The sequence below is a fragment of the Canis lupus genome, chromosome 11 (assembly GCF_003254725.2).
Source record: "Canis lupus dingo isolate Sandy chromosome 11, ASM325472v2, whole genome shotgun sequence".
Lineage (NCBI taxonomy): Eukaryota > Metazoa > Chordata > Mammalia > Carnivora > Canidae > Canis > Canis lupus.
Window position 1 is genome coordinate 52011712 of NC_064253.1, and position 18168 is coordinate 52029879.

General features: G+C 36.9%; 1 protein-coding gene across 4 annotated transcripts in view; it reads left to right on the top strand.

Moving 5' to 3' along the window:
• Window positions 1-18168, top strand: part of RECK (reversion inducing cysteine rich protein with kazal motifs) — a 91953-nt gene that overhangs the window by 26978 nt on the left and 46807 nt on the right. For all 4 annotated transcript variants that reach the window (XM_025432346.3, XM_025432345.3, XM_025432347.3 and 1 more), the window contains 4 exons: window positions 7342-7375; window positions 9500-9697; window positions 11895-12162; window positions 14354-14533. In XM_025432346.3, the coding sequence (XP_025288131.1) occupies window positions 7342-7375; window positions 9500-9697; window positions 11895-12162; window positions 14354-14533 (680 nt within the window). The remainder of the gene's footprint in view (window positions 1-7341; window positions 7376-9499; window positions 9698-11894; window positions 12163-14353; window positions 14534-18168) is intronic.

Sequence of the window (18168 nt, forward strand, 5' to 3'; positions counted from 1 at the left end):
CAGTAATGCCCAACTAGCCTTCCTATTTAATTTCTCCCTCTGTTTACTCTCTCCACTTTTCATAGGGTGATCTCTTTAGAGACGAGGTGTGGTCATGTCACTCCCATCCTTAAAACTCTTCAGTGGCTCACCTGCACCATATAGTCCATGTTCCTCTACCTGGTAGATGAAGCTTTTCTCCATCTAGCCACTGACTATCTTCTCCTTGACACTTCAGCAGTATGCTACTTGTAACTTCCCAGACTGACCATGTGTTTTGTTGTAGTTGGACAACCTGTTGGTTCTACTAGAATTCCCTCTCCCAGAATCCATCCTAGTACTCTATCCAGGGGTATGCTGGAGCTAATGCCTACTAGCGAGGGAGAACTGTTTGTTAAATATTCAGGAATTTTGCCAGCCAGTTTTTAACTCAAAAACATCAATGATGGGGGTATTTTCACCACAAACATCAGTAAATATTACAAATCAGGACTTACCCTCCACCCCCACCCCTGCAAAAGCTGGTCCTATCACACCAGTACTCGTGTCCAACTGGCAATAATCTTTGCCTCAAATTCTGGCTTAGATAGTTCTTTGAAACCTTTCCTGCCCAGCCCTCTTTTTTTTTTTTTTTAAGATTTTATTTATTTATTCATGAGAGAGAGAGAGAGAGAGAGAGGCAGAGACACAGGCAGAGGGAGAAGCAGGCTCCAGGATCAGGCCCTGGGCTGCAGGCAGCGCTAAACCGCTGCACCACCAGTCCAGCCCTTTTTTTTTTAAAGATTTATTTATTTATTCATGAGAGACACAGAGAGACATAGGCAGAGAGAGAAGCAGGCTCCCCGCAGGGATCCTGATGCGGAACTCTATGGATCCCAGGATCATGCCCTGACGTTCAACCGCTGAGCCACCCAGGCATCCCTCCTGCCCAGCCCTCTTAACTCTACACACATAAAATTGCTACTTCTAAACACTTTACATGCTTAATTATAGCATTTGTTACCTTGTAGTATAACTCTTTGTTTACATGTCACATTTTAATATTAAACTCTTGAGTTCCTGGGGCAGAGTCTACCTCTCAGTTGTCTTTGCATCTGTCATTCATTTCACTCAACATTCACTGAACTGATATACACCGACTGATATACTTAATGTATGTCAGACCCTGTTCTCAGGGTATAGGAGTGGAAGGATTTAGCCATTGTCTGTAAGAAGCTCATAGTCTAGTCTATGGGAAGAGAGAAATTCAAATAGTTTATTAAAATACAGTAAGACAAGTACATTGCTAGAAGTCTATACAAGACATTGGAACCTGAAGGAAAAATAAATCCAAACAAAAACCCCTGCCCAGTGTAATGGGAAAGTCTTCACAGAGCAGGTAAGACTTAAAGGATGAACAAAAATTTGTTGCCTATAAATAGGTGCTACAGTTAGTATTTTTATAAATAGAATTTTTTAATAGAAATGTTTTCCATTCTGGAGCTGAATTATACAAAGTTTCTTTGTTTCAGAGTAAATAGCAGTTTTATGTGGAAACTTTGTGTAAATGTCTACGAATTAGGCATTCTCAGAATGAGTACAGAAAGCACTGAATTCTGTATCTGTTATCACAATACTGTTGTATAGCAAACTATCCCCAAACTTCATAACCTGAAACAATAACAGTTTTTTGTTTCTTACAAATCTAAGGCAGTTCTGATCCAGCCAAGCTTAGCGGATTTTGGCTGGGCTTATTCATGCTTCTGCAGTTAACTCACAGGTCAGCCTGACCCTAGCTTCTTTAAGGATGCTTTTGGCTAAGCTCAGCTCTCCTCCATGTGTCTCTTCTAGCCCTCTAGCTCAAGCATGTTCCTGTGGTGGTGACAGGGGTCCAAGAGAAGAAGTAAAAAAGATGCAAGTCTCAGTGCAAGCCTTTGGTTGCCTCAAGCTTGCTACTACTGTCCACTTGACCAAAGTAAATCATGTGGCTAAGTCCAGAGTTAAAGTGAGAGAAATAGAGGGAAATGTAAAGAACTGGAGCCATCACTGCCATCATTTTACCACACTTTGCTGAGCTCCTTCTAGACCTTGTGTTACTCTACAAATGTTACTTGCACTTGAATTTGCTTCCAGTTGGTTGGATGCTCTGGTGATAATGAGCAAACTTCTTTGAGCAGTCTAGACCTATTATTCTTTATTTTTAAGATTTTATTTATTTATTTATGAGAGACACAGAGAGAGAAAGCGAATCAGAGACATAGGCAGAGAGAGAAGCAGACTTTCTGCAGGGAACCTGATGCTGGACTTGATCCCAGGATTCCGGGATCACGACCTGAGCCGAAGGCAGATGTTCAACTACCAAGCCACCCACATGCCCCTAGACCTATTATTCTTATTTCAATTTTTGATGTTTTTTTTATCTAACTCTTGAAATGATATTTATTATTTGGAAGGCAGAAACTAAATCACTTGTCTAGTGATATCCATATCATGATATTAAATGCTTATTCTGGTCACTTAAACTTTTTGACTAAAAAGCCATGGTGTCCACAACAAGGAAAAAACATCTTGTAGAGGCTTACAACCATGTTTGTTCTTAAAGATCAATTATTTAGGGGTACCTGGCTGGTTCTGTTGGTAGAGTATATGATTTTTGATCTTGGGGTTGTAAATTCAAGTCCCACAGTGGGCCTAGCACTTATTTAAGAATAGAATAGAATAGAATAGAATAGAATAGAATAGAATAGGTCAATTATTTAATCTCTCCAACTTAGCATATGATAAGCTAGATTCCTCATATGAAATGCAAAATTTCAAAGTGGAAGAAGTTTCAGTCCATTTATGAAAGAGAAACATTTTTTTTTTTTTTTTTTTTTAGAAACATTTTATTTATTGAGGCTTTAGGAACAGAGCATCTCCTTTACTTTTATTTTTTTTATTTTTTTTTTCTCCTTTACTTTTAACTTGTAGCCTTGGGAACAGGGAACATTAAATAACAGTTCATAAAAGTGCTCTTTTGGATCTTTGTCCAGAAGTGACTAAAACATCCAAAATGAACCTTTTTTTTTTTAATGAGGTTCATATGATCAGTATTTGTTTAGTTTTCCTCATCCTTGTCATTGAGACAAGTGAGCAAATGGAGAAATGTTAGAAAGGAAAAAAGAAGTCCCAGAAATGGAAAAGTATATGTGGCTGGGACAGAAAATGAATCCACAGAGCCTTCTTGTGAGCAAGTGTTTGGACCAGGAAAGTCTACCTCCCAGCTGTACCCTGATGGCTTTTCCCGCAAAGGAAGATCAGTGTGGCTTGAAGGATAACTATGGTTCCCTTGACTTGGATTTTACTTTGTTTTTACTTTTTCTGCCTGGTTTGCCCCCTACTCCCCTGCTCCCAACACTAGGTGGAAGGGCTTGCTGCAATTCTCTAAAACCATTGGGAATAGAGCAGGGAACTGGAAGTAGCTACCTAAGGAAAGATTTCATGATCTATTTTTTTAAACGACTTTATTTATTTATTTGACAGAGAGCAAGCATAAGCAGGTGGAGTGGCAGGCAAGGAAGAGGGAGAAGCAGGCTACCCACTGAACAGGACCCTGGGATCATGATCTGAGCTAAAGGCAGACACTTAACCAACTGAGCCACCCAGGCGCCCCTTGTGATCAAATATTTTTAAGAGAAATATTATGAATCTCAAGAAGTGATGTTTTCCCCACAATTTAATGTGCTGATTCTAAAAATGGGAGACTGTTAAAAACTAATTATTCTGTGGACATAAATTCAACCTTGCATTGGCTGCATTTGGAAAAATAATCCAGTCTTCTTACAGTGTAGTGGCATGAGAGAGCAGTCTGTGTTCTAGCTCTGCTCTGCCTTTTGTTTACTGTGTACATCTCTCTCTCCAGCTGGATAGTGAAGGCTTTTGGATTTGAAGATCCCTCAAAATACTGTCAACTCCAGCACACTGCTGGGTTCTTTGGGTCTCTGAGGTTGTGGTAGATCCTCATCTTGGTAACACTGCAATTTTTTTAACACTGCAATTTTTATCAATTCTAGAGTAAGATGAGCAGAGTGAAGAAGCTGTTATATGGAGACAGCATGGGTATAGTATTGACAGAAGGTCAAAAGAGGCTCCATACATTATTATGAAGCCTCAGTAACTTCCTTTGCCACCAGATGGCGACCAGGCATTTGCAAGACTTAAGAATTGGCTTTAGCCAAGACTAAACAAATGTCTTAAGAAATGAAGAAATTATAAGTTAATGGTGTAACTGATTATGTATATGTCTTAAACCCTGTCAAACTAATCAGCAATAGTTTAAACATTGAAAAGGTAGAGCTACTTATAGCTTACACATTACAAACAGTTACCTAAGGTATAGTTTATACTTACTTATAGTTATCTAAGGTTAGGAATGTTTTATCAAAGAGGGGGATATGAGCAGAGTTTGAAATCATGATGAGTATAAAGTAAGCAACAGAGAATTGATGAATTCATCAAATACTGGTATACTTGAATGAAGGACCATTCTTTAAAACCTTAAAATTAATAAACATTAAAGTAGAAGTGTAAAAAATGGTATTTATTAATACTGGAGGTACTGCTGTGTGGAAATATAAATGCTTTTAGTTCAATAAAATAAGGTAAACCTATCCATGAAAGGTCTATCAATGAACATTAAGAGAAAATCAGAAGTGCTTGAGGAACATTTCTGAATTCTGGATGTGACATCGAGGAAGACAATTGTGACCTCCTTCTACCTCGGGTTGGTAGGCTTTTTCTATAAAGGGTCCAGATATTTTAGGATTACAGTTTATATGGCCTCTGTTTACTCAACTCTACCATTGTAGCATGAAGTAGCCATATACAATATGTAAATAAATGAGTGTGACTATTATAATAAAACTTTATTTGCAAAAAAAAAAAAAAAAAGGCAGCAGGCAAGATTTTGCATATGTGCCATAGTTTGCCAACCCACTTGTAGATGAAAGCTAAAGTTCTAAGTATTTCTCCTTTTTAGGCCTCCATCCCTGGCTTTGGTCAAATAAGGGGTTGAATTAGATGATCTCTGACTTTTTTCAGTTTTGTGTCCTTTAGTATCTTTCTCTGAAGCTAAGTGATTCATCAGGCCAACTCAGAATGATATTTCTTTCACTTGTAAGGTCAAATTTCAAAAAATCCAGCTTGGACAAATTTGTCTCTAGAACAGGGTTTCTGAACCTTGGCACTATTGATATTTTGATCTCTCTTTTTTTTTTAATTGCTGTTGTGGGAGAGCTGCCATGTGCACTGTAGGATGTGGAGCAGCATCTCTGGACTCCTCTACCCATTAGATGCTAGTAGCACACACCCTCCTCCTCCACACCCAATGTCCCCTGGAAAGCAAATTACTCCCAGTTGAGAACTACTGCTCTGTAGACTTGTATGAGTAACTGGAAGAATAGCAAAACTGGAAATCAGGCCATTTGACCCAGAATGGCCACCAAGATAATAAACACATTCCTTCAGGTACAAGGTCAAAAAAGTCAAACCCAAAACAGCAACCAGTTTATTAAAAAGAGAAAGACAAAAAAAAAAGACAATGAGAATCAAAAGGGCCTGGTAAGTTGGTAGTAGGTTGCTTTTTTGTGTTCTTTTTTTTGGGGGGGGGGGGGGAGTTGTGAAATGGTGAGAGGCAGGGCAGAGAGAGAGAGAGACAATACTTTTTTTTTTTTTTTGAGAGAGACAATTCTAAGCAATCTCCACACACAGTGTAGAATCCAACTGGGGGCTTGATTTTATGAACCTGAAATCACGACCTGAGCCAATATCCAGAGCTGGACGCTTAACTGACTGTGCCACCCAGGTGCCCTAGTAAATTGCATTTTAATATTGATTTAGATCATTTTATGGAAAATGTTCCTAAAACCACTGAACCAAAATAGGTGGCTATCTTTTACAGGTAGGTAAAAAGTCAAAGAAACATGGATGAAGAGAGATGTAGAAAAGATCATTAGTACCAAAAATGTTTGCTTTTCACTCATAATGCTGATGATCAATCTCTAACAGAAAGAATTCATACTGGATAAATTCATTAGCCCTTATCTATGAAGTATGGGTTTTTTGTTTTGTTTTGCTTTAAATGGATAAATCAAGTATGGCTTATTTCTACAGTAGAATATTCTTTAGTGGAGAAAATGAATGCAGTATAACTTCACACAGCTACATAGATGGATCTTTGAAGGTAGATTTTAAAATGTCAGTAAAGCTGGTCCTTTAAAAGTCCAGATCACATAGCTGGCTTGTAATTTAGCTACAATTAAAAGCTAAAGTCATCTTTATTCAACTTAAAGAGCACTAGATTTCCATCTACCGTTTATTTATGCCCATATTATTTCTTCTAAGAATTCATTCTCTTAAACCTGATGACTCCTAAAATTCTAAAAAAAAATTCTCTTCCAATTTTAAGGGATATTAATCATAGCTGACAAGCCCTGAATATCCAAATCACTTTAAACAAGATATTTTTTGTTTTTTGTCGTTTTACTTCTTGTTTTCCTTGCAGTGACAACACAGTGTGGTATTTTCTGAACAATGATATAAGAACTATAGAAATACTAATTCTGGTCTCAGACTCTGCTTTTGACTTGTTCTATGACCTTGGGCAGTCTTTCTAAGGAAACAGCTTGTTCATCTTTAAAATGGTAGAAAGATTCTCTAAATTCCCAGGGTGGCTACATAAGAATCATCTTTTTAAATTTTATTTTAGTTCCAGTATAGTGTTATATTAGTTTCGGGAATACAATATAGCAATTCAACAATCACATGAGAATTATCTCTGAAGCCTTGTTTAATATTTAGATTTCTGTGGTTCATTCCCAGATTCTGATTCTGTAGTGTAGGGTAAGGCCTAGGAAGCCCAGGTAATTCTGGGGCATGGCCATATTTGAAAACAATTAAAGATGATCCCTAAGGACCTTTCAACTCTAAAATGCAATGGTTACATGAAATCTCTATTTCCCTAAATGCCTTCTATTATATTATCTTCTGGGAGCTCTCTTATATACTGCAAGATATAATTGAGATGAATACATTGTAAGGCTACTGCACATACACACATAGGTACAGCTTTGGTTTGCTATAATGTGATCAGCTTATGGCTCAGGATGAGAATCAATCTTGACTCCAAAAACAAAACAAAACAAAAAAAAAACTTGACTCCCAATAATTGTGTTAGAAGATGGTTTCCCTTTTTTCACCAGGGTGCCATCTCAGCTTCTTTGTCTTCCTCCTTGGATTTAAAGAAGAATTAAATAATTTGATATTCTGATTTTCATGTACATAGAGTGGAATAAAATTAGAAATTCTACGTGGTGGTTAATTTGTTTGTTTTTCTTTAATTTACAGAATGCTCTTTTCAGTTGCATTAGCAGAAATGAAAGTAAGTATATTGTCAATGGTTATGTGAGCAGTCCAAAGAGCAAAACACGGTTTACAGAGTACAATTTAGCTGTATTGCCAAGACCTGGCATTATGACATGGGCTGTTAGTAAACTACCTGAAGGCCCAGCAGGATTCTGATAGGCTCTTTTCTCTGCGGAGTTCAGGCTATTCATGAATTATGACAAGTGCTATGTCTTACCTGCAGATTTACAAAGCAGATAACTATTGTTAGATAGGAAGGTCATGCCCCACTTGAATAAATAAAATTACTTGCCAAAATTAAGCATTCCCAGGTGATAACAGCGTAGCACTTGCCAAGGACTGCCTGTCAATTCATTCAGCAGACATTTACTGACTACTAGCTCTGTGGAGACAGACACAGGATATGGGCTAGTGTCACTGATAAAAGTACTGTGGGAGTTCAGAGGAAAGAGGGATCACATGCTGCAGGGGCACTTAGAAGTGGCTTCATGGAGTTGGTAGCTGAGCTGGGCCTTGAAACATGGACAAGATATAAACAGTGGAGATTGGAGGAAGGACATCCCAGGTGAAGGGAGTAGTGAGAGCAGTTAACAGCTGAGCTGAGGAATAGAATTGTTTGGATTCACTTGGCAGTTCAGTGGATCAAAGAATAAGAAACAGTAGCTGGCTATACTTTATCTTCTATCCCTCTCTAATTAGGGCTTAGTTCACAATTTCCAAGATAGTCTCACAGTAATCTCTGTCCTCCCCCACTGGTGAGGAAGCCAGCCTAAAGGAGGAATCAGAAGATGAGCGTCCTTGGCTTTTTCTCACTTGTCTCATCTGTCCTTAGTATTCCCCACCCCCATGCCTCAGTTTATCCTAAAGTTAATGGTGATAAATGTAGCCATTAATTATTCTTTATGTTGAAATTGAACAGTTCAGCAATGAGCACAATAAGTAGTAATTATAAGTTAAAAACAGGTGGCACAGTAAGTGTAAAACAGTTTCCTGGTGCAGGAAATAGGCCTATCCTGTATCAGTTCAGCCCTAGTTTAATTTGTGTATAATTTTATCATTGTCATTATTTCTGGAAGTTGCCTGAATTCCCTGCTCATTCCCTGCTCTGTGGAATTCACCAAAAACCTGATTCTGGTTCCTCCATAACCTCTAACAATTATCAGAGATTTTCTACCCGTTTCCTGCCATACCTCACCAGAAACTTGATTCTGGTTCCTCCATAAACTCTAATAATTATCAGAGATTTTTCTTAATGATTTCCTGCCCTTCCTGCCCTTTTGATTCCCTTCAACCTCCCCCTAACCTCTCCTATGTGGGTCTCTTCGTCTTCTCCAGTATAAATCCCACATCTGCACCCCCAGTCACTCATCTGGCTCCCCCAAAATACCCAAAATGGTCCCCCTTGATTTCTAAAAATACACAAATCAAAAAATGTACTTCAAAGATAAGTTTTACTTTTCAGTATTAAAACCGGTCATATCAGTTGTGAGGTAAGGACCGTTTCAACTTAGGCATGTTCTTAGAGGTGTTCAAATTGAATAGAACTTTCAAGATTTTTTTCAAGATATACAGTTATATAACTATCAAATTTTTGAAATGAGCCTAGGATCTCTTAGTTTTTACTGGTCCTATTTTATAAATGTGAGGCATTCGGGGTCTGGTTTTATTTTGGTTTTGTCTTGCTTTGTTTATAAATCTCCACAAATCTAACATGGAAAGAAACTGTTTCAGTGGTTCTCAGCATGAGCAGTATTGGCATTTTGGGAAACTGTTTTGGTTGTGTGAGACTAACCTGTACATTACAGAACAGTTAACAACCCTGACCCCATGCACTAAATGCCAGCAATAGTCCCCAATCATCATGAAAACCAGAAACATTTGCACATGCCTCCAGAATCTTTCAGAAGGATGGTACAGCTCTTGATGAGAACCACTGCACTATATAGACTGTAAGTTGACAAATAATGACTTTCTTATACCAGTGAACACCTGAATGTCCTCATGACTATGCCTATCTTCTGTGCCATGGTTTTATTTCTCAAATTCAAAAAGGTACATTTTGTTCTATTAATATTATGATGTTTTATTGTTAGCAAATGGCTGTTTCCATTTCAACATCATCTCCTTTTTTCCCCCATAGTGGGCTCAGTTTGTTGCAGTTATGCAGGCCATCACACAAACTGCCGAGAATACTGTCAAGCCATCTTTCGAACAGACTCTTCTCCTGGTCCATCTCAGATCAAAGCAGTGGAAAATTATTGTGCCTCTATTAGTCCCCAATTAATACACTGTGTGAACAATTATACCCAATCTTATCCAATGAGGAATCCAACAGATAGTAAGTAAAATGGACATATTCCTCTCATTTCAATCTTTGGTAAAACAATTTGTTAAAGGGAAGTAAATTCTTGGGGCACTTGGATGTGTCAGTAAGTTAAGTGTCCGGCTCTTGATCTCAGCTCAGGTCTTCATCTTGGGGTCGTGAGTTCAAGCACTGCACTGGGCTCCATGCTGTGGCGCCTGTTTAAAAAAAAAAAGGAAGTAAATCCTTGTAGATATCTTTAGTCTCAGTCATTTGGGAAACACCAGACTTCCTTTGGTATTTAGATTTGGCAGATTGGGTATTATTACAGCTGATAGCTGCCAAGAAAGGTAGAGCTGTCAAGGGTATGAGGAAGCAGGCACTCTGTTTTGGGGATGGGAGAATTCATTGGTATGGATATTTTGAAAGGAACTTGGGTTATGACCATGAGAATTTCAAATGATCATACCTTTTAATCTGGCAATTTCATTTCTCAGAATTTGTCCTTCAAGAAAACTTATAAATTTACAAAAATATGTATACGCCTGTAAAGAATGTTTGCTACAACACTGATGGCAATAGAAAAAAATTAGAAATACTCATCAATAGGGTATTGACTAAAATTAATGAAGTAAATTATATATCTGTATAATAACAATACTATATAACCAACATAAAGAAAAAAGTATGTTTATCTAGAAAGAAGTCCAAGATATAGTAAACCAAAAAGTCAAGTTGCAGAACTGTAGAGTATGATACATTTTTAGTTATATACCTATTCCACATTATATGTTTTTATAATGTTTGAATTTTTATAATGAATAATTATTACTTTTATAATAAAAGCATCATAAAAATGAGAAGAGATCCTGATACTTTTGAAAATCAGGGCCTCCTAATGAACCTGCACCTTGTATGGTCTTCAGAGTCTCAGCTTCATACATCCTCTACTCCATTTTCTTGATTTAGAGGTGAACACACTTTAAACAATTGACTAATTAAACCAAACTGACAAAACACGTACAAGATTTATAAGCCGATGCCATTGTTTTGATTCACAGTGAGATACTGTGAGACTTGTTTTTGTAAACCCAGAAGCAATGATATGTGCCCTCTTGTCCAGCATCTAAAGGAGAACTCTGATGCTTATAGCATTCTGTGGTGTGGCTGTATGATGAAAATCAGACGATGACATCTGCCACAAACAACCTTCATTCATTTTATTTTTTTTAAAGATTTATTTAAAAAAAAAAAGATTTATTTATTTGAGAGAGTATGTGCATGAGGGCAGGTGCAGCAGAGGAAAAGGAAGAGAAAGAACCTTAAGCAGATTTCCCCACTGAGCACGGGGCCTATGTGGGCTCCATCTCAGACCCTGAGATCATGACCTGAACCAAAACCGAGAGTCAGATACTTAACTGACAGCACCACCCAGGTGCCTCAACCTTCATTCTTTTTCTTTTTTTTCCTTCATTCACCTTAAAGGCAGGAGCAGAAGCAACTTGACATCTTGTCAGAGTTTGCTATTATATTATTTAAATTACAACTTAAATTAACTTGCACAGGTATACAAAAGCTTTATACCCTAGAATGTGATGAAATATGGTTTTTGTGGTCTTTGCTATTGAAATTAGTCATCTCTTTCATTCTGTCAGGAACACAGTCCCTTTTATTATTATTTTTTTAAGATTTTATTTATTTTTTCATGAGAGACACACAGAGAGAGGCAGAGACACAGGCAGAGGGAGAAGCAGGCTCCATGCAGGGAGCCTAACGTGGGACTCAATCCCGAGTCTCCAGGATCACACTCTGGGCTGAAAGTGGCGCCAAACCGCTGAGCCACCCAGGCTGCCCGATATAATCCCTTTTAGGGAGTTATTTCTAACACGAAATAATTCCAGTTTGATCTGTAATACCTTTTCCAGGAACATAAGATACTTCGCATGTAAAGACTTCTTAGGTGTAGGATTTTTCATTTCTGTGGGATTGGTGCTAAAGATCCCATGTTTGGAGACAGTGGTAAATTCTGGTAATAGATACCTAGTCCATCTTAGTCCTTCAGTTATTTGTTACACTACAAAGTAATGGAGCGAGAATTCGTAGGCCCTGTGTACTGCAGATACTGACATATGACTGAGTAGTAGTGTTACCAGTACACCATCATGTTCTTCTGTTCTGAGCAGTGCATGACATAAAATCAGCTAATTAAGTCATATATATTCTGAAAATGTAGGTTTATATTGCTGTGACAGAGCTGAAGACCATGCTTGCCAAAATGCCTGCAAGAGAATTCTGATGTCTAAGAAAACAGAAATGGAAATTGTTGATGGCCTCATCGAGGGTTGTAAGACTCAGCCTTTACCTCAGGATCCTCTTTGGCAGTGTTTTCTTGAAAGCTCACAGTCTGTTCATCCTGGAGTCACCCTACACCCTCCTCCCTCTACAGGCCTTGATGGGGCTAAATTGCATTGTTGTTCTAAAGCAAACACTTCAACATGTAGGTCAGTATCTCATTTTCCTTTATTAAAACCAGTAGAAAATAACATTTTAATTAGTGATTTTAAGTCTAGCAAATGTGTGCCATATTTTTGCATTGTGTAGACTTAAGCGTTTAGAAGATATAAAATCTTTCATCCAGCAAATACTTAATGAGCGTCATGTGTATATAAAACATTGTTTTTAAACATTGCTAAAAGAAATCAGTTTTGGGGTATAGAAGATTAACATTGGCAGGGCAATAAATATTTAAAGATGATGCAACGTGGATTCTACCCCCAAGGTCATCATTTAAATAAGCTTACAATTTAGAAGATGTTTGGATGTGACATCTAAGGGATATTCTGTTTGTTAAATTATGAAACTTTGAACAGTAACTAACCTTTGCATATATTGGTGAATGATCTAGATTGGCACTTATACTCAAAGTTAGACTGCAGTTATATTGGCATTCATTTGGATGATTCATGTAGGGATAAAATAATACAAATAGAAGATGGAAGAAACAATCTAGAGACAAGAATAAATGGAGATAACTAAGGTCGTGGTAGAACACAGGTAACAGAAGTTTGCCTTATTAAGGATATTTTAGGTGAAAATGGACCACATATTACCAGAATATCCTGAATGAGTATCACTAGGAATGAAACAGTTTTTCCTGTGGTTTCTAAACTGAATGGACCTTTAGCAAAAATTGTGCCTAGAATAGCTCATCAAACTTTAACAAAGATATTTAAAAAAAAACAACTAGATAATATCCAAAGAAAATTAACAGAAGAGCTTAAGAGCTTAAGAGAAGTTAAATTAGTCCTGTGATTAAGGACATTGGATTGCTGATAGGAGTCAATAAATGTATTTATTTATGGGGGAATGCTGAGTAATTCTTTGAATGTCCTTAAAAGTGTCTATGCTCTAAAGTCACTGGAGACTAGAATTGCTATGTCATCCTAGAAGAATCTCACTAAGAAACATGTGTCCCACCTTACCTTGATAATAAGGTTTTATGGTTTGCTTCCATCTTATTTCCTCTTATATGAAACCTTATAAAATGATTGTTATCATCTTATGGTTGATATCAGTTTGTCTAATTCCAGCTTATATATAGAAAACTAACTTTGCAATGTTATTAAAAGTCTGTCCAAAGTTATAGAGAATGTTAAGAACTAGAGAAAGGACTGGTTTCCAGTTCAAAGTACCTAATTTAACTCGATCACAGCTTCCTCATCTCTATAATGCTCAATGCTCCATTGAGCGCAGAGACCTTGTCTCTCTTATTTCCCATTGCATATCCAGTGCCTTGAACAGGGTCTAACACAAAATAGGCACTCAGTAAACATCAGTAGAGTAATGAATACACTTAAAAAAGTAAAGACATCTTCCTCATAGGGTTAATTATGAAAGTCAAATAAAATGTGGCAAGAGTGGAGAATTTTTCTTGTGATTTTACATGTTTTGGTAGTATCATATTTTATATTACATGTATTATGTTTCTTACATTTTTATTACATTTATCAATTTTTAAAATTAAACTAATGTGTAGCACTTTGGAAATAGTACTGATATTATTTTAGTTATTTACAAGTTGTTTTGTAATCATCAAGTACTGCAAATAAGATAGTTATATATTAGCTACAATAGTATATAAAAGCTATGGAATTCATAAGCCTTTACATGTAGATATCTTGGCCTATCTTAAGGAATATAAGTGGCTTCGGGATAATTTTTCAGGGAGAAACTGGTGAACCCTGAGTCTGTAAAGCTTCTTAAATCTGAGGACCATGTCACAGTTTTATGTACTGTGATTGAAACATAAATAAAAGGGAATCTATCTTTGTGGAGGCAAAACGTATGCCTTACCTTACTTTACGTAAAGGCAAAAGAGAGATCAGAAATTAGAAGATATAATTGTGCCAAGAATAAGGATATACAAATACCGTAATTAAATATTACAGTTAGCACTGAGCTATGTAGCAACCATAGCAAAAAGGAAAGAGAAGGATGACAAAAGATGGCCAACATTTTCATGGAAAGGTTCAGTTTATGGGTCTAAATTATGGGAGATAATTTTTAGTCTTTAGACTTTTGTACTTTTTTCTTATTTATATTCTAAAATAATAGTTTATAGAATTGGAGTTTTATGGAAATCAAATATTCATTTGGCTCATCTGTGTTTCTGCATTTGTGCCTTTGTTTCAGAGAACTGTGCACTAAACTTTATAGCATGAGCTGGGGCAACACACAGAGCTGGCAAGAGTTTGATCGTTTTTGTGAATATAATCCAGTGGAAGTGTCCATGTTGACCTGTTTAGCAGACGTTCGGGAACCTTGCCAGTTGGGCTGTAGAAATCTTACTTACTGTACTAATTTTAACAACAGGTAAGAGCAAACTGTTGTACACGGAATGGAAGTGTTTTATCATTATCTTGTTTTTAAGTAAGTGAAAAGACCACTTTACTCTGATTTTTACTCTGGTGCTAAGTTAAAAGGAAGTAGTATTTTTTTATTATTTCATCTTTAAATGCTATAACCCATCCAGTAAATCACCTCTGGGAAAGGAAGCACTGTAACAAAATCCTTTCTAGACTAAAGATTTTAAAGCATCTATAATTCAAAGAATCTTTTCTGTCTTTGATCTACCATTCTCCCCCTCTTCCTTCTATTACACAACCAGTGGAAACAATCCACTGCAGAATAAATCACCGTGAACAATTTGGTCATCCAAATGCCCTCTTTTCAACAGTTTACGAAGTTTACTTCAACCTGTCTGAAGGTCCCACTCAGTGATTTCCCTACTTCATACAAAAAAATATTTTCTTACCTATTTGTATTTTATTGAAGTATCAAGTATGTTCAGAAAAACAAGGGCCCAAAACTGAATGGGTGAACAAACATCCAGAAGCATAGAGAACATGATATCAGAGAAGCCAGAGAGAGAGTTCCTAAATAAGAAGGGGCTGGTTTTGTGAGTTACAGCCTGGAGATCAAGAGGGTGAAGAGGAAAAGGATAATTCAGTTGGGCCAGAAGGAAGTTCAAATGAACATAAATCCTATTCTTTTAAAAGTATTCAGAATAGGGGCACCTGGGTGGCTTAGTTGGTTAAGCATCTGCCTTCGGCTCGGGTTATGATCCTGGTGTCCTGGGATGGAGTCCTGCATCAGGCTCCCTGCTACTCCCTTTCCCTCTACCGTTCCCCTGCTTGTGCTCTCTCTCTCTCTTTCAAATAAATAAGTAAAATCTTAAAATAAAAAATAAAAACATTCAGAATATTTTTAAAAAGGTATTCAGAATATTATTTCAAGTAAGAAAATTGAGATATCTTTACAGCTGATGATTGAGTGTTAGCCAATAAGGACCTGGCTTAGAGATTGAATAAATTTGAAATCTGAAATGTTTGAAGTTAAACTTGGGCGTGTAGTCTGGCTTCTGGGGATGGTGGAGTAGTTTGTATCAAACTAATACTTCTGCAAGTACCAATTATGAACTCTGTACAAAATATTTGGTAAGTATTGTTTTAAAGACATTAGAGGGTGACCAAAAGCAGGAGGGGCTGTATCTCATAATACAGAGAACCACACTGCATGAGAGCACATTTATCCAGTTTTTCCTTCATGGGCACTCTCAGCCCCCTTGCATGGTATAAAGAATTCAAGTAAAAAGCATTAGTCTTGGCCTGAGGAGTTAGAGATCAGAGTTTAGGACTGCCAGAGTAGCTAGATGCAGGAGTAGAAAACCCCAGAAAAGTGGGAACCATGAAAGGAGATGTCCTCAAATCTGCAAACTCCCCATAAATCCTTAAATTTAATAAAGTGACAGTATACAAGGTTAACATACAAAAGCCAATTGTATTTCTGTATGTTAGCAACAAACAATTGGAAAATGAAATTTATTTTAAAAATACAAATTTATACGATTGCATCAAAAAACATGAAATAGAGTAAATCTAACAAAAGAGGTATAAGAACTATATATTGAGAACCAGAAAACTTTATAGAAAGAAATTAAAGACAGTGAATAAACAAAGAGAGGTACCATGTTCATGAATTAGAAGACTCAATATTTTTAAGATGTTAATTTTTCTGAAACTGATCTCTAGATTCTTTTTTTTTTTTTTTAGATTTTATTTATTTATTCATGACAGACACACAGAGAGAGAGAGAGAGAGAGGCAGAGGGAGAAGCAGGCTCCATGCAGGGAGCCTGACTTGGGACTTGATACCAGGTCTCCAGGATCACACCCCAGGCTGAAGGCGGCGCTAAACCGCTGGGCCACCAGGGCTGCCCTGATCTCTAGATTCTGATCCCAATCAGAATCCCAACAGGCTTTTTATTTTATTTTTTTTTAAGATTGATTTATTTATTCATGAGAGAGACAGAGACACAGGCAGAGGGAGAAGCAGGCTCCATGCAGGGAGCCCAATGTGGGACTCGATTCTGGGTCTCCAGGATCAGGCCCCGGACTGAAGGCAGTACCAAACCGCTGAGCCACTAGGGCTGCCCCACAACAGGCTTTTAAAAATAGAAATTGGCAGACTAATTCTGAAATTCAACTGAAAATATGAAGGACCTAGGATAGCTGAAAGAATTTGTTAAAAATAACAAATTTGGAGAACTTACAGTACCTGATTTTGACCCTAATTATAAAGCAACACAAAGTGAAGCAATATAAATTGGCATAAGCTTGGGCAAATAGATCAGTAGGACAAAACAGAGATGCAAGAACAGACCCACACACAGTAAATTGATTTTCAACAAAGGGAGCAAGTTAATTCAATGCAAAAACAAAACAAAACAAAACAAAACACATCTTTTCAACAACTGTTGCTGGAACAGTTGACTGTATGAAAAAAAAAAAAAAACTTCAACCTCAATCTCAAACCATATACAAAAACTAATTTAAGGAGTACCTAAGCAGTGCAGTCAGTTAAGTGTCTAACTCTTGGTTTTAGCTCATGTTATGATCTCAGGGTCATGAGATTGAGCCCTGTGTCAGGCTTCGTGTTCAGCATGGAGTCTGCTTGAGATTCTCTCTCCTCCCTCCACCCCTCCTGCTCATTCCTTCTCTCTCTCTCTCTCTCTTTCAACAAATACATAAATAAAATTAACTGAAGATGGATACTAGAACAAAACAAAAGCTGAAAATGTAAAGCTTCTAGAAGAAAACATAGCAGAATATCTTGAAAACCTTGGTGTAAACAAAGATTTTGTAGACAAGAGACAAAATGTACTAATTATAAAAGGAAAAAATTAATGAGTTAGGGTTCAACAATAAATACTTGTTCACCAAAAGACACCATTTAAGATTTGAAAAGGCAGGCCACAGTTTGAGAAAATATTCAGTGTATCACATTTGCACACTTACAGTCACACAAATTTGACAAAGGACTTGAAACCAAAATATATAAGTAACTCTTACAATCCTATAATAAAAAGTAAACCCAATAAAAAAAAAGGACAAAAAAATCTCAAGGGTCTTTCACCAAAGAAGACATCAAAATAGACATTTAAGTATATGCAAAAGTTCTTTGTCATTATTTATGCAATATGTAATTAAAACTTCAGTGAGATGCCTCTTCACACCCATTAGAATAGCTAAAATTAAAAGACTGAGAAGCATGTGAAGCAAGTGGAGCCCTCATACTTCACCGATGAGGATATGAGATGGTTTAAGCACTTTGGAGAATTTTCTTGCAGTGTCTTAAAAAGTCAACTCCATGACCTAGCAATCCCATTCTGAAGCATTTATTCAAGAGACATGAAAACCTAAGTCCCCCCAAAAAAGAAAAAAAGACTTATACAGCAGCCTTATTCATAAGAATCCAGAATTTGGAGAAAAATAAGTCAATCATGGATCAAGAAGAGAATGAAAGAGCATATTGTGGTGTATCCAAACAATAGAATAGTACACAGCAAGGAAAAAGGAAAAATCCAAACTACTGATAAACCCCATACGTGGATGAGTCTTATGTTGAATGGAAGAAGCCAAACACAAAATATAATCTTTATAATTTCAT